Source organism: Pongo abelii, chromosome 15 (assembly GCF_028885655.2).
Source record: "Pongo abelii isolate AG06213 chromosome 15, NHGRI_mPonAbe1-v2.0_pri, whole genome shotgun sequence".
Classification (NCBI taxonomy): Eukaryota; Metazoa; Chordata; class Mammalia; order Primates; family Hominidae; genus Pongo; species Pongo abelii.
In genome coordinates, this window is record NC_072000.2 from 85,358,346 (window position 1) to 85,384,153 (window position 25,808).

The window sequence follows — 25,808 nt, forward strand, 5'->3', positions numbered from 1 at the left end:
ACATTTTTAGAGATAAACTGAGGATAAGACAGGTTGAGAAATTCTCAGGATCATCCAGCTATTAAGTGGCAGAGCCAGGTCTAATTCCAAATTTGAACTTTCCTGTGTGCTTCTTAATGTGTTCCCAAAGTTCACATGTGGTAGATTACTGTAGTTTTCAAAGTTCCCTTACAACTGCCACTAGGAGTTCCCACTAGCAGTGCCTGAGTGTGTTTATAGCTGTCTTCTCTTATCTTCATGCCAATAACCACCAATAACCTCTTGCATTCCCATATAGCCCAGAGCTCCCAAGGCTGGGGCTCCTTCTCCTGCAGAAAGGAGGGCTGCTTTTGGTAGGTGGAAATAATTACATTTGAGGTTGGCCAGGCGCGGTGGCTCACGCCTGTAATCCCAGCACTTTGGGAGGCCGAGGCAGGCAGATCACCTGAAGTCAGGAGTTTGAGACCAGCCTGGCAAACATGGTGAAACCCCATCTCTACTGAAAAATACAAAAATTAGTCGGACCTGGTGGCAGGCGCCTGTAATCCCAGCTACTCGGGAGGCTGAGGCAGGAGAATTGCTTGAACCCAGGAGAAGAGGTTGCAGTGAGCAGAGATCATGCCACTGCACTTCAGCCTGGGCAACAGTGCCAGACTCCGTGTCAAAAAAAAAAAATTATATTTGAAGTCAGGGATCCTAAGTCTCAACAGTCCTAGAGCAATGTGTTTTTGGCAAGTCACACTCATGTCTCAGTAACTTCAATAGGAAATAGAAGTAATAACATTTCAGACTGGCTCCCTGATTCATTAAACGAATTAATTAGTCATAGAAACATAGAAACAAGTTAAAACATTAACATTTCCAGCCCAGTGGCTCACACCTGTAATCCCCCGTGCTTTGGGAAGCTGAGGCAGGCGGATCACTTGAGCCCAGACTAGCCTGGGCAACATGGTGAAACCTCATCTCTACAACAAATACAAAAATTAGCCAGGCATGGTGGCACATGCCTGTAGTCCTAGCTATTTGAGAGGCTGAGGTGGGAGGATCGCTTAAGCCCAGGGATTCAAGGCTGCAGTGAGCCATGATTGAGCCACTGTACTCCAGCCTGGGTGACAGAGTGAGAGACCCTGTCTCAAAAAAAAAAAAAAAAAAAAATTCCATAAGAGGACATGGTCTATCTACTTTCTTAGATTTGTCTGTGAGGTTTAATTTAATTCAGCCTATAACCCTTAAACATTTAATCTATCTAAGCTCTGAGGATAAAAAGATGGATAAAATACAAAGGTGAAATAACATTTAAATATTAATAGAAAAATAAAAACATATGCATTTAGATGAATGTCTTTCAAAATGTTTATCTTAAGAGACTGCAGTTGCTCCTCCGCTATTGACATTGGGTTAACTATTACCTCAAATCCCTTTTTCTGAAGGTATGTGGAATATTCTTTTAAAATCTTTAATGGTAACAAGTTTGTTACTCAAACTAAATATGATTCTGAGAAACAGCTTAAATTTACTAGAAGCTAAGTCGGGAGAATGGGCATTCAAACTGAGAAATATTATCTTGTTTCCGACAACTTGTACTGGAAAGTTTCCTTATGGGATACACATGTGGGACCTGAAAAACCTTTATGCACATTTATGACACTGAAGAAATATAGCCCAACTCTCCAGAAACAGGCCAGCACCACTTCTCACCAGTCACTGATTTCTCTTCTCTCTGTTGGTTGTAGGAAGCTGTACAACAATGGCTTTACTTCAGTCCAAGGATATGCTTTCAATGGGACAAAGCTGGATGCTGTGTAAGTCACGGGTAGCCATGAAAACTGTCACTTCCCCTTACCCTAAGAACCATCCAATGGGGCAGAATGCTGTTGAGAGATAGGTTCTACCAGAGCATCTTCCACGCCAGAGTTAGTGTGACCAACATGGAAATGAGGTCAAGGAACTTGGCAGGGCCCCACTTTAGTGGACACTTACGTTAGCTCCAATGGTAAGTTCCAAAGCTTTTCTCCCTGATGTGTGTGTGTGTGTATGTGTGTGTGTAAATGTTCATCTATTATGTACATGAAGTAAAAGGATATCTTTAATGAAGCCCAAAGCTGTTCAGAAAATAAGGTGGTTTCTCTTTTACTCCTTTCTGACATGTTTTTGGCAAAGATGTCAGTTTATATTTGATTCACTCAGAAATAGCTAAAAAATCATATCCACCTTTGCCTTTTCAAAAAATAAATAGTGCTGGGAACAGCTGAAACAGCAAACAATAGACTTTGTGTTTGATGTGTTTTATAACACTTTTTGAGTATTTCTTTACAAATGATACATTTTTTCTATTTCACCTTTTTCTATTTGTTGTTTTTTTCAAATTTACCTGCTCATTTTTGGCAGTGTCTTGTTATGTATTCATTTTTGTAATTCTATTTTTTTTCACTTTAAACATTTCATACATAGTAATTTTATGTTCCAGAAATGATCCCTGCAAAATCTGAAGGCCTTATGACTCAAAATCTGTTGCGTACGGGGCTTCTCAAACTTTCCTGAGCATCAGAACCTCTGAGGGGTCTTATCAAAATACATATTCTGATTCTGTAGCTCTGGATTTGGCCTCGGGATTCTGTATTTCTAACAAACTCATCCAGGTGATGCTGACACTGCTGTTCATAGACCACACTTTAAGTTGCAAGGGTGAGGTCAATAAGCTGTCTAACCGTATACAGTGGCTCTGGATGGAGAAGAACACGCATGTAGATTATGTGATTTTGGTTGATGTTCTGGTTTAGGGGTTAGGTGGTAGGTTCTGGAACAATTCCATTTTTAAATGGTAAATGGTAAAAAGATGTTTGAACTCATTACATGGAGGCAAGGCTCCCTGAGTTCTGTTTGAAGTGAAGTCTCACTCTTTGCTGGCTTTTGTGCTTCATACCAGTCTTTATGAAATGAAGAGTTACAGTACCATTCTCTTGATTGTCTGGTTGTGGAATCATAATGGTTCATTTCCATTATTTTTTAATACATAATTACAGACGAAGTCTAAAAAGACTCTATCGAGTAAGGTGATACTTACCCCTTCAAATTTACTTACAGAATTGGAGAGACCCTCCTTCTATCTTAACTTTATGATACTAACTTCTTACAATCTTTCATACTTTTCAACATATTTATTAGACGCTTGCAATGTACCAGGCCCTGTGCCATTCACTGGGAAAACAAAGGTGAACAGGAGCCATGTGCTCCCTGCCCACACTGAGTGTACATTCTGGTGGGGGTCAGCTCAAGGGCAGCAGCATCAAAGGGCAAAGTACATTAGGGAGAAGTATACCCAATCCAAAATATGCATCTCAGATAGAAGATAACTGAAGCCTAAATATCGAATAACATTGCTTTCCTTCTTTGGAGATACAAGCTAGATTTTTTCTAGATTTATCCCATTGTTTTTTAAATCATTATTAAAATTAATGTTTTAGAAATGAATTACCCTATATTCCACGTTTCAAGTTCTTTTTCTAATCCAGCATTCTGGAAAGGTGGCATTTGATTTTAATATTGTATGAATTTCACCAAATATTTTCCTCTTTGATTCAACTGTTCCTAGAAAGCTATGACTCTTAGGGTAATGATCTTCAAATTCAAATTTTCTATGAATGGAGTATGGAGAGTTCTTAAAATAATGAAGATAGTTTGTAGGTACTTAGGGTATAAAGATTTCAGATGACTGTCACACAGTTCTAGACATAGAGTACACCAAAAGTTTAGTTAGCATTAAGGCAACAAAGACTCACATTAGCAAGGGCAGGGATAGGAGATAGTAAGGAAATCTTCAACCAGGGAAACCAGAGCTGTTAATATGGCTCCTGAATTCAGTGTGTTCAGCTGACTCTTGCCTGAACTAAAACTGCCTTTCCAGAATGGTGGATTAGAGAAAGAACCTGAAACCTGGGATATAGGGTAATTGATTTCTAAAACATTCATTTTTCCACAAGCAAAAGATTTTGGAGCCCAAGATAAGAATCTATGCTTCAAATTATGTGCCTGTTTTTCCTGCCATATTTAGTCATTGGAAGAACATATTTTCCTGCCATATTTAGTCATATTTAGTCATATTTAGTCATATTTAGAACATAGTCATTGGAAGAACATGTTTTCCTGCCATATTTAGTCATTGATAGTGTTTGAGGGTCAAACACTATCAGCTATCATTTATTCAAGATAGAGTATAAAATTCAGACCTTAAGGCCTACAGAGCAATAGTTCTCAACATTAGGGAGTTTTCAAAGCACTAATGCCTAGGTTTTGCCATCAGACATTCTGGATGTAGCAGGATCATGGGGATTTAAAACTCTCTCCAAGTGAGTCCAATACAGAGCAAAAGTCAAGAACTACTGCTGTAAAATACATTATCAGTCTTCTTGTCCAATTGTCACATTTTACATATGAAGGGAATTAAGCCCAACAAGGACACAGGGCTTCTTTTTTTTAACATGGCTGTTTTAATTTGATAGAGCTGCCTAGTGGCCAAGTCAAAGCTGAGACCTGGGTCCCCTGGTTCAGAACTCTTTCCCTGCCCTCTGCTGGGATTAATCATGGCAGACTTACTAGCCATCACTAAGGTGTGGACACCGAACTCTGACAAGTGCAACTTGTTTCTTAGCCCTGAAGATTGCTTAGGCTTCTTAGCTCAATCTATTAAAGGTACTAAATACAGAAGTTAAAAATATCTTGATCCTGAAAAGAATGAGATCATGTGAGAGAAGGGAGGCAACTCAAAACTCAAGGCATAATCAGGAGAAGTTTCAGATGACAATCACATCAAGAAACAGTGCCATTAGTCCACGAGAACCTGACTTTACCAATGCTGCAAGGCCATTCGTGAGCTTCCAGGTGAAGTCTGGTCGGCGATAACCTGACAAAAAGGCTGGGACGATAAAACATTATTCAAGTCAAAGAATTGGTATTGAACTTAGTTTATGTATATTGACTATTTTCCTGCAAAACATCTCACTCCTCCTCATGATTGGCCTCCTGGTCATGTTTAGAGAACTCTGCAAAGACTTCAAGAGATTTTCAAAAGAGGTCTTCTTCAATCATGAAGTGTTAGTGTGCTAAGTGGAGCTCAGTGTAGGTCTAGCAGCTTATTATCTTATGACCAGCCATAAAATTAGCCACAGAATATCAAAGGAGTTTAGAGACATTTTCTATTGAAAGGATGGAAAAACGAACAAGTGAACAATAATTTCTCTGTGGGCTTCTCCTCAGCCTTTGTGATAAGAGAAGGGATGGGAGAGGGGGAGCTATGTTCCTTTAAACTATATTTCTTCAACTCTCTTTCCATAGTAAATTAATGGGTATTACTTTTTAAAAGAAATTTATGATCTTATAAAGTTAAACAAGATATATAAGTGGACTTTTCAGATCTTCTAATAAAATCATCTGAATTATTCATATCAAAGAGGGAGCCTTAGTTTGCAGAGCTTCTCAAGCAGTTCTCAGTTACAGGAGCATCTCTCTGGTCTGGTGTTCCACAGACTTTTCAGGGGAATACCACCTCTGAGAGGTAGGAAAAAAATCAAGGTGTTTTTCTACCATCACACACTCAATACAACACTTTTGACACCAAATGTTTGGAGGTTTTTTCCCCCACACAGCAAGTAATCAATTCTCCAATGCACACCAGCTGGATGTCCTACAATTTAACTCAGTTCTGATACTCTACCTGGAGATAGCATCAGATCCACAGGTTAAGGGCTCAGTCCCACAAGACTGCCTGCTACTTCAGATGCCAGTCACAGCTCGCAGGTTGTGTCCTATGCTTCTGACTGACCAATTATAAATCAGGGTTCCCACAGTCCCCTCCTCAGTTCAGTTAATTTGCTAAAGCAGCTCACAGAACTCAGGGAAACACTTTAAAGGATATTACAAAGGAGCAGCTGTGTGGAAGAGATGCATAGGGTGAGAGGTAGGAAGGAGTGCAGAGCTTCCATGCCCTCTCTGGGCACACACCCTCCTGTCAGCTCCACATGTGGCTTGACCACCTTCCAGCTACCTGGAAGCTCATCCAAACCCTCTCCTCTCGGGCTTTGTATGGAGGTTTCATTACATAGGCATGACTGATTATGCCACTGGTGGTTGGTGATCATCTCAATCTTTTCAGCTCCTGTCTCCTACCTGAAGGTGAGAAGGTGGAGCTGAAAGTCCAACCCTCTATTTATTGATCTTTCTGGTGACCAGCCCTCATCCTGAAGCTATGAAGGATTGACAGTCACCAGTCATCTCATCAGCATACAAAAGACACTTGTCACTCTGGAAATTCCAGGAGTTTTAGGAGCTGTGTGCCAGGAAACAGATAAGACCAAATACATATTTCACAATATTACACTACTGAAGAAGAATCTTTCAATATACCATCTGCTTGGGAGGCAGGTAAATTTAAGAACGTTTATTCTAGAGACAGCTGTGGAGCTTCTAAGAACTAGTAAAGATTTCAAATGATCAGATGGCCTTCTGAAATTAACCCTATGGAAAGAGTACACGAAGTCCTCACTTAGCATCCCAGATAGGGTCTTGAAAACTACAACTTTAAGTACAAACAATGTATAATGAAACCAATTTTACCATAGGCTAGTTGATATAAATAGGAGTTGAGTTTCTATAGCATATTTCTGGTCACAAAAACAACCAAACGTTTACATAAGGACCAAAATGCTTCTAATGTTAAATATGGAAACAAATATGAGCTATACATACATTTAAGTTAGGTTAATAAAAACAAGAGAATTATTTGCCCAATTATTCCAGTTCAAGGTCACAGCTGGCCACAGCCTATTCCAGCAGCTCAGGGCACAAGGTGGGAGCCAACCGTGAACAGGACGTCACCCCAACATGGGACACAATCACACACACCACCACACTCACTCGGACTCACCAAGGAACCTGACATGCACATCTTTGGGGTGTGGGAGGAAATTAGAATACCTGGAGAAAACCCACACAGACATGGGAAGTGTGTGCACACTTTACACACAGTAGCCCTGGCCTGGAAAGGATTTTTTTCTTATTAAAACTAAGCAGGCCGGGCGCGGTGGCTCACGCCTGTAATCCCAGCACTTTGGGAGGCCGAGGCGGGCGGATCACGAAGTCAGGAGATCCAGACCATCCTGGCTAACACGGTGAAACCCCGTCTCTACTAAAAATACAAAAAAATTAGCTGGGCGTGGTGGCGGGCGCCTGCAGTCCCAGCTACTCGGGAGGCTGAGGCAGGAGAATGGCGTGAACCCGGGAGACGGAGCTTGCAGTGAGCCGAGATCGCGCCACTGCACTCCAGCCTGGGCGACCGAGAGAGACTCCGTCTCAGGAACAAACAAACAAACAAAAACTAAACAATAGTGAATGAGACAATATTATTAGAGGATCTGCTGTATATGTAGAGACTCTCTGTACCTTCACACCAGCTTTCTCCTCATACCATATCATGGATTCTGTTGGGAGGCTTAGCTGATGGCAGAGATATTCTGTCAGTGACAATGGATTTTCAATTCACTGGTGCCATGACTTACTGTCTAACTATACCTTGAAACATAGGAAAGAAATCAGCGTACTGTTTCACAATACTTTCTTGACATTTTTATGTTATGTATTAAAGTTATTTGGAAGAGTTTAACAAATGTGGAAACTATTTCTTTGTTAAGAATCTTTTGTGTCTTGGTTTCTAAAAGTCTAGATCAGGGGTCAGCAAACTTCTTCTGGGAAGAGCCCAGATAGCAAATATTTGGGGCTTTATGGGACATATGGTCTTAGTTGCACTACTTAAGTCTGCCTTTGTAGTGTGAAAGCAGCCATAGACAACATATAAACAAATGAGCATGGTTATGTTCCAATAAAACTTTATTTACAAAAACAAGGGCAAGGCAGGATTTGACTGGAGGGTCATAGTTTGTAGACCTCTGGATAAAAGTATTCAGTGAGGATGAACATTGCGTGGCGAAATACGTACTCTGTTTCTCTGAATTTCTGGTAAAGGTTAAAGAGCAAGCGTGGGATCAAGATAAAAAGTATCTGGATTAAAATATTTGGCATTAGAAAGTACAGATCCAATCATAATAGAAAACAAATTTTTTTAATCAGTATTTTGAATCCAAGTTGGAAACTGCTCCTGTTATAAAACAATGCTCCATCATTCTACCCTAAGTTTCTGATTCCTAGTCAATAGAAATTTATTCTTTCCTAGATTTAAGCACTTCAGTAAAAGGTATCACGTAAATCCAGTGTAAAATCAAAATGATGGTTGTGATAAGGAGCCCTGGGACTGGAGGAAGACAAGGATTGAGCTATAGACGAAGGAAAGAAAGGTGAAGGTTCCATGGTAATAATAAAATAGTATTCATGTTATGTTTTTAACATAGGGATGTTGCTTTTGGTCTCAATGCTAATTAAGATTTTAAACTAAGGCAAACACATCAATCTCCTGTAATTATCTTAATAGTGTTCAAGGATTTCACATGGCATGTTAGCAATTTGGTAATTTCTCCAGAAGTTTGTCCAGATATCATTAGGTTCTCATTTAAACAATGTGTCATCCAAAAGAGCAATCATCCCCCATCATTCCACTTCATGACAATTTACTGAAATTAGCAGATCGACCTCATTTACACTCATTTTTTAAAATGTAACTGAATAATACAATTACAGCCAAGCTGGACAAATTCCACATCAAGTGCAAGTGCTGATGCCTCAGCAGCAGTCAAGTAATTAGTTAGGATTTCATGAAAATGATGGCAGATGTGTAAAAGCACATTGTCCTATGACTTCCTATGGCGCCAAGAACGTTGTCATCACTCAGAGGTGAAATTAATAATAATACAAGCATCCCTTGCTCAACAGAAGTTGAACTGTACTTGGTCACAAGTTAAGTCACACATTCATTGTGTGATGGAAATCTCTTTTCCATCCTCTTTCCACACAATCTGCATGGGGATATGCTGCTTCTCACAGAATGTCTGATTCTCTGTATCACATTTCCTATTGTCAAACTCTAGTAACTAGCTACTATCTGACAGTAAACATTTAGGCAGGAATAAAAATACCATTTTGATATGCTAAGAGCCCACCAATACGCTAATTATTATAAACAGCATCAACACAATTAATGCGCTAATTAGCATCATGCATTAGCTGATTCGAAGTAAAACACCACATCTTGGCGCACTGGGAAAAGACAATGATAGAGAACATTATAGGATTAAGAAGGCTATTATTTGTCATGGGGTAAGTATTTGAACAGCTTGTAGGATATACTCTAAGGCTGACTTTTCCCTCTGCCTATTGAAAGCTTGAGTATTTTCTCATGGGTTACTATACAAACAGCTGTCCTGATTTCTGCTACAAAAGGATTTCCATAGAGCAATCCAGCTTCTCTTTAAACTAACATGAGAGCTAGGCAGGGGGTCCCTTTAATTTTCTGAATTAGCAACGCTGTGGGAGGAAAACATGGTTCCCCACAGAAGTGTTCCCATGAGAGTCTCACAACATAATCAGGGCCCAGCCCAAGTTCCCCATAAAGGGACTGTGGAGGCACAGGCTGAAATTCCATCTTGGAGCTGAAATGTATCTTCAAACTCCCCAGAGAGCCAAGTTCAGCAGCAATAGCAAATTCTCTTGCCACGACATCACACTCCTCTCTCTGGCATAGATCACGTCTTTCTAAACCTGGTGTAGAGGGTGCCTCTTTCTAGGAGTCACCCAACAATCAGGCTTTCATTCCTTCCTCCAGCAAGTCTTTATTGAATGGCCCCTATGTGCCAAGAGTGAGTCCAACAGAAAAGGGCGTACATAAACACACATGTAGTACACATAATACTGAGTTTGTCAATTGAATATTTTCCTCAGCTCATTCCTCACCACCTTCATTTTCCTGACTGCACTGGTCTTCCCTAACTGTGAACTATTCACAATCTTAAATCAGAGCAGGCCTTCTTAACTCCATGTATGGAAATCTGACATCTCTTTTCTCAGAAGAACTTCATTTCTTCCAACAGGTTCTCAAAGAGGAATAAGACCCAAGCGGTGAAAAGCTGTTGAACACATAGAGACATAGCCATGTCTATCTTATGTTTAAAGGAAATACCAGTTCTTTTCTCATAAGCCCTTTCCAGTATAGATATTTAGAAACCTTGACTTTCAAAACGTATTTCCTTTCATCTCTTACTACAAGCCTTTTGAGTCTCTTTTAAGCTACTTTATGTTCATCTTCTCCTTGCAAGGGATAGTTTTTATCACTCCCTTCTAAAATAATCGTTTTCTAGAGTAGGTTAACCAGATAGCCTACCAAGATTTGTGACTGCTTTATCGAAGCTGGTTACAAATGTGGATTTCAGAAGAATCAAGGTAAGTCATGGTCAAGGAATCAGTTTAACTAGACTGATAATCCCAGGAAATGTCATGTGATAAATGAGGTTGATGGAAGCACTTTCCTGGATATTGAGGCTTCTGTATATGTATTTTCCCTCCCCACTGTCTTGACTTCAGATGGAAGGCAAGAGCAGCAAGCTGATGCAAGGTTGAAAAGCTAAATTAGGCAGCCCTCAAATCTGCTGATGGCAGAGTGATGGTTTCACTTTTAAGCATCTAATTATCTCTAAGAGGTAAAGTACCCAAACAGCCGTGCTGGCACAGTCTCCTGAAGTGTCAGTTCATCTCCGTTCAGCTTAGCCAGGGCTCCTCTGCATCCTCCTCCTCCCCTCCTGGACTCTGGCTGGCTTTTCCAGTCTGAAGTCTTCTGCAGAGTTTCTGGTAAACTGCAATGCTTATCAACCAGGCTCCTTATCCTCAGGAGTATATTAAATATCAGATGAAAACACTGCAGAATTGGACAAGCAATAATTTAGTTTTACAATAATTTCTAATGATTAGAAAGAACAAGCTGAATTTCACTTGCAGCAGTTAGAGATGAAGAGGAAAAACTGAGATGAGTTCACCGGCTCTTACTTGATTTTCAACAGCCTGGGAACAGAATGTGATCTGCAAGCTGCATTGTCCAAAGAATACAAAAAGAGATGCAAGCCAGTGCGGCCCTTGTACTGAACTTAGTTGTCTTTTTACAAAATCATGCTGTTCAATATCTTCTTGGCAGTTGTTGTTTTTTTCCAGGGTGGATTTTGCCCACTCCGGGTGTCACTGACCAAAGGAATTCCATGGACATAGTGGGTTAAAGGAGAGTCCAACAATGATCAAGTGGGGACTGTGATTGAAGCCACTGGGAAGGCACAGATTGGCTGCTTTAGCATCTTAGCCAGGTCTCTGAATGCATTTGAGATTTATTGACTCTCCCTGTGTCACACTTAACAATGCCCTGAATATTGGGTGTTCAGCCACTACCAGAAGAAGCCAAGTTTGGGCTATACCCTTGAGGTATTTGTAAACCAGATGCCTCAAAAATCACTACCTCAACAAGAACAGTTGGTCAAATGCCACCACACCATAAGCCAAGTCTTCTGTTGTTTCACTCTTCATTATTTTTTCTTTAAAGCAATCGTCTGTGTCACCCTAAGAGTTTAACACTGCCCACTTTACTGCCTTGATGAAAAAGTATGTTGATTTATTTTCTACTCATTCACACATTCATCCAACAAATAGTTATAGAGATGGTGAACTTGGCAATGGGTAGACACAGAACTTTCATTCTGGTTGGGGAGACAAAAAATAAAGTAAACAAGTAAATAAACAAGGTAATAATTATGGATTGTGATAATGCTGTGAAAGAAATAGAGAGTGTATGGAGGCAAAATGGTAATGGCTACTTTAGATTAGCTAGTTCTCAATCTCTATTTAAGAAGAAAATTGGGCTGGCACGGTGGCTCATGCCTATAACCCCAGCACTTTGGGAGGCCGAGTTGGGCAGATCAGTTGAGGTCAGGAGCTCGAAACCAGCCTGGCCAGCATGGTGAAACCCTGTCTCTACTAAAAATACAAAAATTAGCCGGGCCTGATGGTGATTGCCTGTAGTCCCAGTTACTCAGGAGGCTGAGGCAGGAGAATCGCTTGAACCCAGGAGGTTGCAGTGAGCAGAGATCATGCCACTGCATTCCAGACTGGGTGACAGAGTGAGACTCCATCTCAAAAAAAAAAAAAGGAAGAAGAATGGTAACGCCTAGGTTTTCTTCTAGGGTTTTTATGGTTTTAGGTCTAACGTTTAAGTCTTTAATCCGTCTTGAATTGATTTTTGTATAAGGTGTAAGAAAGGGATCCAGTTTCAGCTTTCTACATATGGCTAGCCAGTTTTCCCAGCACCATTTATTAAATAGGGAATCCTTTCCCCATTGCTTGTTTTTCTCAGGTTTGTCAAAGATCAGATAGTTGTAGATATGCGGCATTATTTCTGAGGGCTCTGTTCTGTTCCATTGATCTATATCTCTATTTTGGTACCAGTACCATGCTGTTTTGGTTACTGTAGCCTTGTAGTATAGTTTGAAGTCAGGTAGTGTGATGCCTCCAGCTTTGTTCTTTTGGCTTAGGATTGACTTGGCCATGCGGGCTCTCATGTCCTTTGTAGGGACATGGATGAAATTGGAAATCATCATTCTCAGTAAACTATCGCAAGAACAAAAAACCAAACACCGCATATTCTCACTCATAGGTGGGAATTGAACAGTGAGAACACATGGACACAGGAAGGGGAACATCACACTCTGGGGACTGTTGTGGGGTGGGGGGAGGGGGGAGGGATAGCATTGGGAGATATACCTAATGCTAGATGATGAGTTAGTGGGTGCAGCACACCAGCATGGCACATGTATGCATATGTAACTAACCTGCACATTGCGCACATGTACCCTAAAACCTAAAGTATAATAATAATAAATAAATAAATTTTAAAAAAAAGAAGAAGAAAATTGAAAGACCCAAAAATATATACCAATTTATGACATGTCATTTTGTGGAGTCTCAGCACTTACTCATCATTTAGTGATTCCCTCATCCTGCCCAGAAAGGAGAGATTTCTTCAGCACTGGTGATTGGTAAAACTCTTCTTCCTCCCACGGCTCCAGTGAAGACTCATGCTTGGGTCCAGTTAACCAGGAGGGAAGTTTCTCTGTGAGGGCTATGGAGAAGAAATCCTTCTGACTGAAGGCTTAATATTATTATTAACCATTACCCTTAAAAATGTTCCACCATGAAGAGCAAACCCCGTAAGTAGAATAATGGAAGCATTAGCCATATCTAAGCATACCTTCTAAGGGTCTCTGCTATATTCTTTTGCATCAACAGGCGGCCACTCAGTAATGTTTAAGTTAACATAACTAGGTTATGTTGTGAGTTATTCTAAATGTGTAAATTGGGAGCATTTGTAACAAGGATATATATGTGCTATGCTTCTTTTTAGGTAATTTTATTGTGTAATAAAGTTATGGGGAAACAGCCAGTTTCAAACTCCTTGGAAGATTTTATCCATTTGGAGGGAATTTTATTTCAAAATCACTTTGTAACTTAAATTGCTCCAAAAACATTTTACCCTTTAATGCCCAGTGTGTTTTTAAAACGGAATGGTCAGTGTGCCCATCAAACCTCCTCCATGGAAGGTTGATGAGTTTACTCTGTAATCTGCCTCTGTAATCTGCCTAAACACTCCTCACACACACTATCGGGTTGTCAGATCAAATACAGGCCACCCAATAAAATTTCAATTTCAGATCAACAACAGATAACTTTCAATATAAATATTTTTTAAATTGCATGGGGATTATTTTTACCAAAAAATTATTCATTGTTTATCTGAAACTCAAATTTAACTAGCATCTTGTATTTTTATTTGCTAAATCTGACAACCTTACCCAAAGAAAATATCTGAATCTCTGACAGTCCTCAGCATCACTCACCACCCTCACCATCTTCATTCCATTCCTAATTTAAGCCTAGTCTTCAAAGTTAAATTGGAATATTAATTAATACTAACAAACAAAATTTGGTATTACAGAGGATTGGCATTAAAGAGAATTAAAAAATACAGTTGCCACTGGCCTGAAAAATAGGGAATTAAAACAACTTTTAAGAAATTTAGGTATGCAAACTAGATCATAAACATGCTCATTTTCAAAAACTTCTGCCATAATTAATGTGTAAAACTTTATACTGTTGAAACCTAGAATGTTTTAAGTGCTCAAGCCAGAAGAAGATAAAGTATCCTCTAAATTCTTGAAATCAGTCAATACTATGGTCACATTTTATTCTGATATTTGTACTAATTTGGTGTGATTTCTTAAAATCACCTAATTCATTCTCTCTCTCTCTTTCTCTCTCTCTCTCTCTAGTTACCTAAACAAGAATAAATACCTGACAGTTATTGACAAAGATGCATTTGGAGGAGTATACAGTGGACCAAGCTTGCTGTGAGTAAGACATACAAAAGAATATTTTAGTCTTTTTTTTTTTTTTTTTTTTTTTACTTTTTTGGAATAAATGGAGACATTAAGGAGAGAACCTTATGTTCAAGGGTAGAAAATGTTGCTGTCTCGGGTAAAGGCTTCTGCAAGTCCCTCTTTTCCTGGCTGTATAGGCTACCTCTTGGAAGAAAGTCCTTGTCCTTTGAGACTCAGAAGGCCCCAAGCTCCAGTATGCCATCCTGATGCCTGCTAAGGCAGCCACCTTGGTGTACATGCTCACAGAGGCTCTGTTCATGGAGCAGCTGCTGTTTGAAAAATTTTGAAATGCAAGGTCCACAACTAGATGGAAGGCACTCTAGTCTTTGCAGAAAAAAATGTACCTGAATGTACATTGCACAATGCCTGGCACAAAGAAGGAGGAATATAAATGATAGTTCGACTCATCTGTGGAAGAACTTACAATCATGGGGAAAGATGGAATAAAAACATTTTTTAAACAGCATGAAGACATACCTATTTGTGCATTTCCTTTGATTTACACCCCCACAACCAATCAGTGATCAGGTTCTGTTGATTCTGCTTCCCTGAAGCCTCTGTATCATCGCCACCTTCCTCATTCCCTTGGTTTTGCCTCAGTTTAGAATCTCATCATTGAGCATCCACTCTAGTCCTTGCCAAAGTGGATCACAGGATGGGCGCAGTGTCTCACGCCTGTAATCCCAGCACTTTGGGAGGCCGAGGCGGGCAGATCATGAGGTCAGGAGATCAAGACCATCCTGGCTAACATGGTGAAACCCTGTCTCCACTAAAAATACAAAAAATTAGCTGGGCTTAGTGGCGGGTGCCTGTAGTCCCAGCTACTTGGGAGGCTGAGGCAGGAGAATGGCATGAACCCAGGAGGAGGAGCTTGCAGTGAGCCCAGATCGCGCCACTGCACTCCAGCCTGGACGACAGAGCGAGAGTCTGTCTCAAAAACAAAAACAAAAACAAAACAAAACAAAAAAAACAAAGTGGAACACAGCACCCTAGAGATAACACAAGATAATCTGTTAGGGGCGAGAGGAAATATTAGAGGTTCTATTTATACTTATTTTTAAATAAGAACAAATTAAGTTTTATTAATCTTTTATTTATAGATAGCCACTGTCCCTCAGGTGTCAGGTAGGGGTGGATGCCTCCTAGAGAAGGGTGAGTGATCCACAGTCCTGAGCACTGGATACCTTCACTCCTTCACCTTTAACAATGTTATTTCACTTTCAGATTGAATGCACCCAGTGCGTTTAAGGTCCTGTTCTCTTAACACACAGGCTCCATCCAAATAAGAGGTCAGAGTGATCTTGAAAATCTGCTGTGCCACGTAGGGGTTCACTGTTAATTCATGGCAAAGTACTTAAAATTATTATGCATTTTTCTTTTTACAAGAAGACAAGTGGGGAAAAAATGTATTAACCTTTTCTGTGATAAAGTCCCTGTCAGTAATTTTTAACCTGGAAGATATTTTTCAATAACACTTTTATATCTGCTTCTTCAAGATTAAGGTACTATTTCGCCAAATAATAAGAAAAGTCATTGCTTTTTGAAAGAAATGTATGCTTTAGAGAAAGGCTTTAGAAACAGGCATTTGGAAATATTCACATATTATGCGATTTTCCTGATAAAAAATTGTCAATGCCATAAAAATTCTGTTTGGTTCAAATCAGAAATAGAATTTTAACTTGTTTTTAAATCTTTCAAATTAAGCTTGTTATGAACTAAATTGTGTCTGTCTTCCTAAATTCAAATGCTGAAGCCTTAACCTCTAGCATCTTAGTGTGTGACTGTATTTGAAGATAGGGTCTGTAAAGAGGTAATTAAATTAAAATGAGGCTGTTAGGTGAGCCCTAATCCAATCTGACAGGTGGCCTCATCAGACAAGGAGATTGGGATACACAGAGAGACACCAGGGATGGGCGCTCACAGAGGAAAGGCCACGTGAGGCACAGCAAGAAGGTGGCCATCTGCAAGCCAGGGAGAGAGGCCTCAGGAGAAGTCAAACTTGCTGACACTTTGATCTTGGACTTGCAGCCTCCAGAACTGTAAGAAAATACACTTCTGTTGTTTCAACCAGCCAATCTATGGTATTTTGTTACCATAGCTCTAGCAAAGTAATACAGAGTTGTAACAGGTTTAAAATCCATGTGTATAAAATGTGAAAATGAAACACCTCCAGATCACTTTGCAAAAACAACTGATTGACATCAGAAAATATAAAATTTCATTAAAAACATGTATTTAATTACTGAATTAGATTGAAAAATGAAAATCTTAGTTTAATAAACGCAGTTAAGCCTGCTCTATTCTTGGTGAAACAACCATCTTTGGTAATTTTTTCAACTAGGATGGCCATTTAAACCAAAATCAAAACAAACTGAACCAAAAGCAGACTTTGAACAGCCATAGCCAAAAGGGTTAAAAATAATTTTCAAAACTAATTAAGCATGTTTGATAACATTGCTTTTGCTTTTGTGAAACTTTAAAAAAATATATATTACTTATCCTCATTGCATTATTTTAAAATGTATGTTTAGTGTGTTATGGTATATATTATATAGTATTACGAAAATACATGTATAGGGTTCATGATTATTTGTATGTTAGTGGTACATACTCAGATATTTTTTACTTATTAATATGTGAGACTGAAAGAATTGAAGACCAATAGTGTAGACCAGAACCATTCAAAGTGAGTTCATTACAAGGTAAGTGGCTGTCCAAGACATACAGCAAAGCACAGCTTCTTTTTTGGAGAAAATCTCGTCATGAAAATGAAGTCAACCAAACTCAACAGTGTGTTCAGTTGAAGTAGCTGGCTCACATCCAGCATACGCTTCTTATCCTTGGATTGGTAAGAAGCTATTGGCCAATGGGCACCATACTTTGAGTAGCAGTAATCTAGATGATTAGCGTCTCCAAATCTGGCTCCTGCCTTTATTTAGTCTTGGTTCCTCTCAAATCCACCCTCCCCAAACCTCTTTGGGTTCACATGCAAATAGAATCTTAAACCCAATACTGGCCTCCCATTCCCCTCAGGATAGAGGTCTTGGTGAGGCATGCAAGGAATTGCCACAATCTTTAGCTTTGTCTTTTACACTACTTAACGCCTCTGATCAATGGTCCATCCATATCGAACCTCTTAGCTCCCTTAATTCTCCAACCTACTTATACTGTTATGCTAAACTCTTACTCTTCCTACTGTCTGGAAAACCCTGCTATAATCTTATCTTTCTGATGAGCACCTGCTGGCATTTTAATTCTGCCTTAGAGGGCAGAATTGTATTTCTACAATTCTGGTTCATATTATAATGCCTGAAACACAGTATGAGCTTAATAAATATTTGTGAAATTAATATGGTACCCAATAAATAATTAAAGCACTCTTCTGTAAACACTATAGCATTTAAAGAGCAATCATATTTTAAAGATATTTTAGTCTGTTGTCCTCAACGGAATGTGTCCATTTCTACTTCTTTGGAAGTGGTCAATTAAACTACCTGCTTGTACTGCCTAGAAGTTGTTTTTTATATTTATGGCAAGATTTTTTACAAGACTCTCCCACCAAGTTAACAGGATTTGTGCAACTGCCTGAAAATGCTTTCCCTACCTCTTGGTGGCATTCCAGGTTGTGGAAAATGACAAAGATGAGGAGTTATACCTGGAGTTGACTCCCAGCCCCATCACTTACTAACTATAAGACCCAAGTCTCAGTTTTCTCATCTGTCAAAACAGGATAAAGTAAACTAATAAAGTTTAAATAAGATAATAAAGGAACTAAATATATCCTCAATAATGTTAGACATTATTATGATTATTTTCACTTCTTCCTGAACTTTGACATTTCATTATTCTGATCTGTTCTAACCTCTCTGATCACTCCTTCCCCATTTCTCTCCTTAGCTCACTGCATCATTCCTCAAAATGGGGTTCCATCCTGGGTCCTGGCTCTTTTTCCTCTATATCTTCTCCTTTGGTTAAATCATCTGCTCACAAGTATCATGAGAATGAATGATTTCTAAGTTTAGGTCCTCATACCTTAGCTCTTATTTGGCCATTCACCCAGCTGAAATTCTCTCCTTGCTCCCTCTCATTCCTATCCAATCCCGTCAATCTGGTTAAACTCTCCCTAGCCAGCCTTTGAAAATGTACAATAAGCATTTACTGATGAGGACTTGCTAAACTTGGGATTCTTCACTGGGAGCTGCCAATAGGGGAGGGTCACTACATTAAAGAACAGTGAGCGAAAAGCCTCATCAAGAAGGTGGCAATTCAGAAAATATCCAAAAGAAACAAAGGGGCAAGCCTGGGGACAATCTGAAGAAAGAGCATTTTAGACAAGTGCAAAGACCCCCAGGTGAGAATATACCTGGCACATTTGAGGAATAGCAAGGAGGCCATTGCCGCTCAAACATAGTGAAGTAAACATGGGGGAGAAAAGTAAAAGCTGTGATCAAAAAGATGATAGGGTTGAGGAGCAACTTGCAGATGGTCTTAGAGGCCATCATCAGGTCTTTTGATTTGCTCTTTAGATAGAGGGGAAGCCAAAGGAGCATTTTGAGCATAGGTGTGTCACAATCTGACTCAAAGTTTCACAGGAACATGCCGGCTGTTGTGTTGACAATAAACTGTAGGGAACCAAGTATGGAAGCAAGAAGACCACTTAGGAATATGCCAAAATAATATAGGCATGAAATGAAAGTAGTTTGCACTAAGACAGTAGCAGTGGAGATGATGAGAAATAATCTGATCCTGACTATATTTTTTAAGGTAAAGCCAACAGGACATGCTGATGGATCGGATATAGGAGATGAGAGAAAGGAAGGAATCAAGGAGAACTGTAATTATTTTTGACTGAGTAGTTAGGAGAATGAGATCACCATTTCCTGAGATGGGGAAAGTTAGTTTGAAGTCCCATGACACATGCAAGCAGGCAGTGATATACGTGGGTTCAAAAGTCACAATAGGGGTCAGGGCTAGAGATATATTTGAGACTCTTTGGAATGTAGCTGGTGATGAGGGGATACAGGTATAGAAGAAATCTCAAAAAATGAATAGAATTGAGACTTCTGAACTCTCCCCACCAATGTGATTTCCCTGATCCTTTTTTAAACAACATTAAAATGACAGTACTTCTGAGAAAATATAAATACATTAAAAAGCATGTATTTTTAATGACAAAGAGTAGGAAAGGTGATCATGTGAGTAAATGATGAGTGTCTTCAAAAGCCGAGAGAGCTGCATGCTAAGTACTTGCATGGGTGAAATCAATAAAATGCAAGCTAATTCAAATCACAAAATCTAGGAAATATTTTATCAATTAAATCTTAAGTGTTCTGCAAACGAGAATATAGGTGACGCTGAAGCTGGTCAGTCTCATTCTGCACAGTCAAGGACTACTTCTTACTCATCCCAGAAAAAAGACTAGAATTTGCTTTCTGTTAAAATGTCATCACCAAGACTCAAGGAGAATAAGCACAGTTGGGGTTAGAAGGTAGGTACTGTTCTGAAAACAGGATTATATGAAAATTTACATTCTAAAATGTAAGAACAACAATCCCCTTATCCACTCACTCAACTCATAGAATATTGGCAAAATGTATACCCTCCAAGTAAGAGATGAGACTACTGAGGAAGGTGACAGGCCCAAGGAAAAGAAAAAAAAAAAAAAAAACCTACAAAAAGAATCACTGATAGTCTCCCAAAGTCACCATAGTAATGCCCACCAGCCAATAAGCTTCCACACACAGAGCTTCTCATAGGCCTCCCTTACAAAGAACAGACATCCAAGAACCAGCAGACCTTTGAGGAAATCCATTGACATGAAAAACGTCAATGTCTTAGAGTTTTCAGTGTACGGATCTTTCACCTCCTTGGTTTAAATTTATTCCTATTTTTTATTTTGTTTTAATGCCATTATAAATGGGATTGTTTTCTTTGTTTCTTTTTCTGATAGCTTATTGTTTGTTTATAGAAACACAACTGATTTTTGTAGGTTGACTTTGTATCTTGTAACTTTACTGAATTCATTTCTTAGTTCTAACAGTTTTTTGGTGGAGGCTTTTGGATTTTCTGTATAAGATAATGTCATCTGCACTCAGAAACAGTTTCTTTTCTTTCTTTAAGATTTGGATGCCTTTTATTTGTATTGCTTAATTGTTCTAACTAGGACTTCCAGTACTATGTTGAATAGATGTGGTGACATGAAAAACAAGGACTAGAATAAACAGAAAAAGGAACTTGGAAGGAACAGAAACAATGCAAGAACCAGAAAAAAACTTTCATGAAAGTTATAACAAATATCCTCAGAGAGACAATGTTTTACATTCGCAAAATAATTCCTTATATAGGCATATTCAGAAAACAATAAAAGAGCTTTTGAAAATTAAAAACATGAAAGCCAAAACCAAAAAAGTAAGCAGAAGTTGTTAAAGGGAAAAACAGCACTCAGTAGAGAGAGCAAAAAAATATGAAATAGAGGAAAGAAAAAACATGAAAATTAGAAATTCAAGCCACGAGGTCCACAACCCAACTAACAAAAGTTTTAGGAAGAGAAAACAAAAACTGAAAAAGAAAATAGTGTAGCAGATTTTCCATTAATAAAGAAAATGAATTTTCAAAATAAAAAGATGCACAGAGAACCCATATGGCAAAAAAAAAGTGGGGAGGCATGAAGGTACATCATAAAACATGAAATCAATGGGATAAAAATAGTAAATTAAAGGCGTCTAGACAGAGAAATCTTGTGACCTGTGCAGGCTGGAGAATCAGAATGCCATCAGCCTTCTCAATGGTGACACTGAAGAAGACCATAGATAGCATACACCTTATGAATTCTGAAGGGAAAGTCATTTCCAAACTACCAATCAAGTATGATTGATAAAAATAAAGACATTTTCTCACATGCAAAGTCTCAAAACCTTGATTTCCTATTCACCTTTTCTTGGAGAATAAACCAGAAAAGAGAAAAATGAGGACTTTGTTAAAACAGTGATCAACACAGGAAAGAAGCAAATAGAATTCCCAGGATGACCACAAAGGGAGGTCTGAGGAGTCTTGAGAACATGACGTCTACATCAGAGCTGAAGAATGAAGACTCCAAGAGGAAGGTCTTCTAGAAATAAAAGAGGGTTGGCTGGGCACGGTGGCTCATGCCTGTAATCCCAGCACTTTGGAAGACAGAGGCAGGCAGATCACTTGAGGTCGGGAGTTTGAGATCAGCTTAGCCAACATGGTGAAACTCCATCTCTACTAAAAATACAAAAATTAGCCAGGTATGTTGGTGCATAATTGTAGTCCCAGCTACTTGGGAGGCTGAGGTAGGAGAATCGCTTGAACCCAGGAGGTGGAGGCTGCAAGTGAGCCCAGATCCCACCACTGCACTCCAGCCTGGGAGACAGAGCAAGACTCTGTCTCAAAAAAATAAAAGGATTGATAGATTATTTGATGGAATTCATTGTGTGAAAAACTGGTTTGGAGATGTGTTTTCTTTTCCTTTTTTTTTTTTTTTTTTGAGAGGAAGTCTTGCTCTGTCACCCAGGCTGGAGTGCAATGGTGCGATCTCAGCTCACTGCAACCTCCACCTCCTGGGTTCAAGCAATTCTCCTGCCTCAGCCTCCCAAGTAGCTGGGATTACAGGTGCCAACCACCACACCTGGCTAATTTTTGTATTTTTAGTAGAGATGGGGTTTCACCATGTTGGCCAGGCTGGTCTCGAACTCCTGACCTCAGGTGATCCACCTGCCTAGGCCTCCCAAAGTTCTGGGATTATAGGTGTGAGTCACCACTCCTGGCCTTGAGAGGTGTTTTAAAGAACATTGGAGCATGTAGAAAACTTAGCAAGAGGTTTGTTCAAACCAAGACACCCAAATAAAAAGAGAGAGGCAAATGGACATCTTATGAAAAAAAATAAACAGTTACATGACAAAGGAAATGAAAGCACAATATGCAAAGTTGCAATAACCACAGTACTGAATATGGGTTTAACCAAATATGTCACAAAACTATTTCAGCAGAGTAGAGGAGTGTGTCAGGAGAGGAAATGCTTAGGGGTGAGGGATGATAAAAGAAAGCCAAATCCTCATCTTCTATAGTAGAGAGTCAGCGGATAAAATCTAAAAACAATAAATCAAGAAATACTTACACTTATGGAAGGAAATACCAGAAGTTAAAGGGAATACTTCTGGGACATCAGACACCAGACTGCAGGGAAGGGCTGCCTCTTGTATTATCAAGCTTCCAGTATAATTTGCTTTTTAAAAATAGGTCCATGCATTATTTTAATAAAAATTAGGCTGAGCGTGGTGGCTCACACCTGTAATCCCAGCACTTTGGGATGCTGAGGGGGAGTGGATCACTTGAGGTCAGGAGTTCAAGACCAGCCTGGCCTACATGGTGAAACCCCGTCTCTACTGAAAAATACAAAAATTAGCTAGGCGCGGTGGCAGGCGCCTGTAATCCCAGCTACTCGGGAGGCTGAGGCACGAGAATCACTTGAACCTGGGAGGCAGAGATTGCAGTGAGCCGAAATTGCACCATTGCACTGCAGCCTGGGAGACAGAGCAAGACTCCGTCTAAGAAAAAGAAAAAATTAACACTTAATTTAATAACAAAGCCACAAAGCATAGGAAGAGAAGACAATGGAGATGTCAGCATGTGAGAGGTCAATAGCAGAAAAGTAAGAAATGAACAAAGAAGAGTCCAGTCTCATTCCTGAACTTCCAAGCATAGTTGTTGTCTGGAAATGAATTGGTTAACTAATCATACATGGACGTGTGACGTCTCTTTAATTCTTGTCTTCATCTTTTGTCAAAATCTCCATTATTTTTTCCCACATATCTTCTTTCCATAATTAGATTTTAAGATCCCAGAGGAAATAAGCGGTGTCTTATACTTTTAATAATCTTCCTGCCTCAAAACAGAAGACAGAAAGTGCTCAATAAATATTGGATGAATTGTAACTAAATATCAAATAGCCATGATTTCATTGTCATTTGTTGTCAAAGCCAGACTTGGAAAATCGTAAACTCCATCTAAAGAAAAGAGAATCAGATGCCGTATATATTTCTGCCTTATAAAGGTTTTTGAGGGAGAATACAGTCATGTCTAATAGTCAACCAAAAAAAAATCAAACTTACCCACTTAATCAGCGTTTTCAAGGTCACTTCTCAAAAGATAATCTAATTTAAAACAGTTGCAATATCTAGAGTCAGAAGATCTATTATCCAATATTTGCTGTTTTTCAAAAAGACATAAATTTAGTTTGGAAGTACAATAATGTTTTTTATTGATTGATTTTTAATCAAGACATGCAATCTCATTTTCCATTTTTATACTTTCCATTTTTGATTACCTCATTTTCTTTTTATCTTATTTTGAAAGAGAACCACTTGGTGTTTTTAATCTCAGAGGAAAGAACACACTGAAATGCAATGCCTTTCATAATAATCAGAGTTCTCTAAGTTCTAAATTATGTAACCCACTTTAATATAGCATTTAGCATATTGTTGAGTAAGTACTTCCTAAGAAGAGGAAATCTCTGTAATAATATCCTTGAGTTTGCATTACAGGTATCAGCATAAATAAACTTCAAAAATACACCTTTCTTGTTTTTAGCTGATCAAATTAATTCAAGGGTCATGGCACTGTCATATTTCTTCGGTTTTTTTTTTTCTTTTTCTTTCTTTTTTTTTTTAAACTCTTCGTGATCTTCACAAGATAATACTATTAGGTGGCTGAACATTTGTGGTAGAGTCCTTTCTGGCATGCCTGAAGTACACAGGTAAATACATGATTTTCTAGGATGATCCTGAGCAAACTTATATTTTAAATATAATTTGCATACAATAACATACACAATTGTTTTAAGTATACAGGTTGATGCATTTCGACAAAACTATATTACTCTAGCCTGATTAAGACTTGGAACATTTTCATCATCCAGAAAGTTCCCTCATGCCTCACCCTACCTCCCATAGACATGCTATTTTTCTAATATAAAAATTTAGTAGTAAAATTGACAGGTAATAGAATAGATGTATATCTCCATATATATGTCTTTACGTATACTTTATAGGAAATACTGCTACGCTGTTTTCCAAAAGGGTTGTCTCATTTTCTATTCTCACCAGCAAGGTATGAGCATTTTATACTGGCCAATGCTTTTAATTGTCTTTTTTTTATTCTAGCCATTCTACTGGGTATCTCATTGTGGTTTTAATTCATGTTTCACTGATTATTAATGATGTTGAGCATCTTTTCATGCACTTGTCAGCTATTTGTATATTTTCTTTCACCCAGTTTCTGTTCAAATTTTTTGCCCATTTTCATTGGATTTTTGTCTTTTTATTATTCAACTGTGTTCCAGGAAAAAATGTTTGACCTAAATAAAATTTTGGTCCTGGCCACCAGCTCTCTGCCAACCCTAGTGCATTTACTCACTTATTCCACAGGCATTTTACTAAGCACCTACTGAGCTCCAGTAGTTATAAGGATAAGACACAGCCTCTGCTTTAAAAAGATTACAATCAAATTTAGGAGAAATGTGAATAAGTAACTGTAACATAAGTTTAATGTAAAAAGCCATATGAGATATTTAGAGACTGAACATGCCATTTCTAGTTAGGGTGATCAGCAAAAGCTTTATTAAAGGAGATAGTATTTGAGATGGGCTTCAGGTGAGGGGCAGAATTGCAACAGACAGTGATAGAGTTATGAGACAAAACAAAGGCATGTCTATAGGAAAACATGGGATGTGTTCAGAGGAAAAAAAATGACATAATTCGGGTAAAAGGATAGTGTTGGAATGTTGTGTTGAAATCATATTATGGACAACCTAATCTGACTCAGCAGGTAAGAATGGCCCCTGTAGAAGTAGTAGTAATAGTTGCATAACAGATTAAAGTTTGTGGCCCTCAACTCACTTCAGCCCTGACTATATTATTCCTGGACACCTCTGTCATGGCCACTGAGCTGGGACTGCTAATCTGCACCTCCTGGCAATTTGATGGGGACTGGATCTCCCTCTGAGGGGAGGGAAAGTGAGCCCCAAATACCTCATCAGCCTGGAGCTCCTTGACGTTCTTTCTGTGCTTACCAAGTGAAGCTCTTGGTGCAGCTCCCTTGGAGAAGGGAACCTCCTGCAGATGCAAAGCCAAGGGAGGCTTGCATGCTAGGCTGCCCTGCTCACCGACTGTGAAATGAGTTGCAAACACAAGACAAACTGACGTCTTGCACACCTAGCTTGGGCACTAAGCCAGACCCATGCCAAAAGAGCTGAGGTGTTGGGGAAGCAACTGAAGTAGGTCCTCCCTCCTAAGTCACACGCCCACATCTCCAGAGGCACAGCAAAGGGGCTGCAAGGAAGATGATGAAAGAATTTGAAGAGAGAGAGAGTAGGCAATGATCTTTCCAGAATGGTGTGCTTGCTGA

At 39.1% G+C, this 25,808-nt stretch overlaps 1 protein-coding gene and 1 long non-coding RNA gene across 4 annotated transcripts in view; one reads left to right on the plus strand and one right to left on the minus strand.

Moving 5' to 3' along the window:
- The window catches only part of TSHR (thyroid stimulating hormone receptor), a 151,369-nt gene extending 136,519 nt beyond the window's left edge, over nucleotides 1–14,850 (plus strand). The window contains exons 7-9 of one of the 2 annotated variants that reach the window (XM_024231878.3): nucleotides 1,713–1,781; nucleotides 14,277–14,354; nucleotides 14,459–14,850. In XM_024231878.3, the coding sequence (XP_024087646.3) occupies nucleotides 1,713–1,781; nucleotides 14,277–14,354; nucleotides 14,459–14,591 (280 nt within the window). In that variant the 3' untranslated portion in view covers nucleotides 14,592–14,850. The remainder of the gene's footprint in view (nucleotides 1–1,712; nucleotides 1,782–14,276; nucleotides 14,355–14,458) is intronic. The other variant, XM_024231879.3, reaches the window with a different exon arrangement.
- LOC129049796 (uncharacterized) overlaps nucleotides 7,840–25,808 on the minus strand; it is a 63,831-nt gene continuing 45,862 nt past the window's right edge. The window contains exons 4-5 of one of the 2 annotated variants that reach the window (XR_008513127.2): nucleotides 12,924–13,069; nucleotides 7,840–10,828 (exon numbers count right to left, since the gene is read on the minus strand). This is a non-coding gene — a long non-coding RNA (uncharacterized LOC129049796). Of the gene's footprint in view, nucleotides 11,652–12,923; nucleotides 13,070–25,808 lie in introns of both variants that reach the window. The other variant, XR_008513128.2, reaches the window with a different exon arrangement.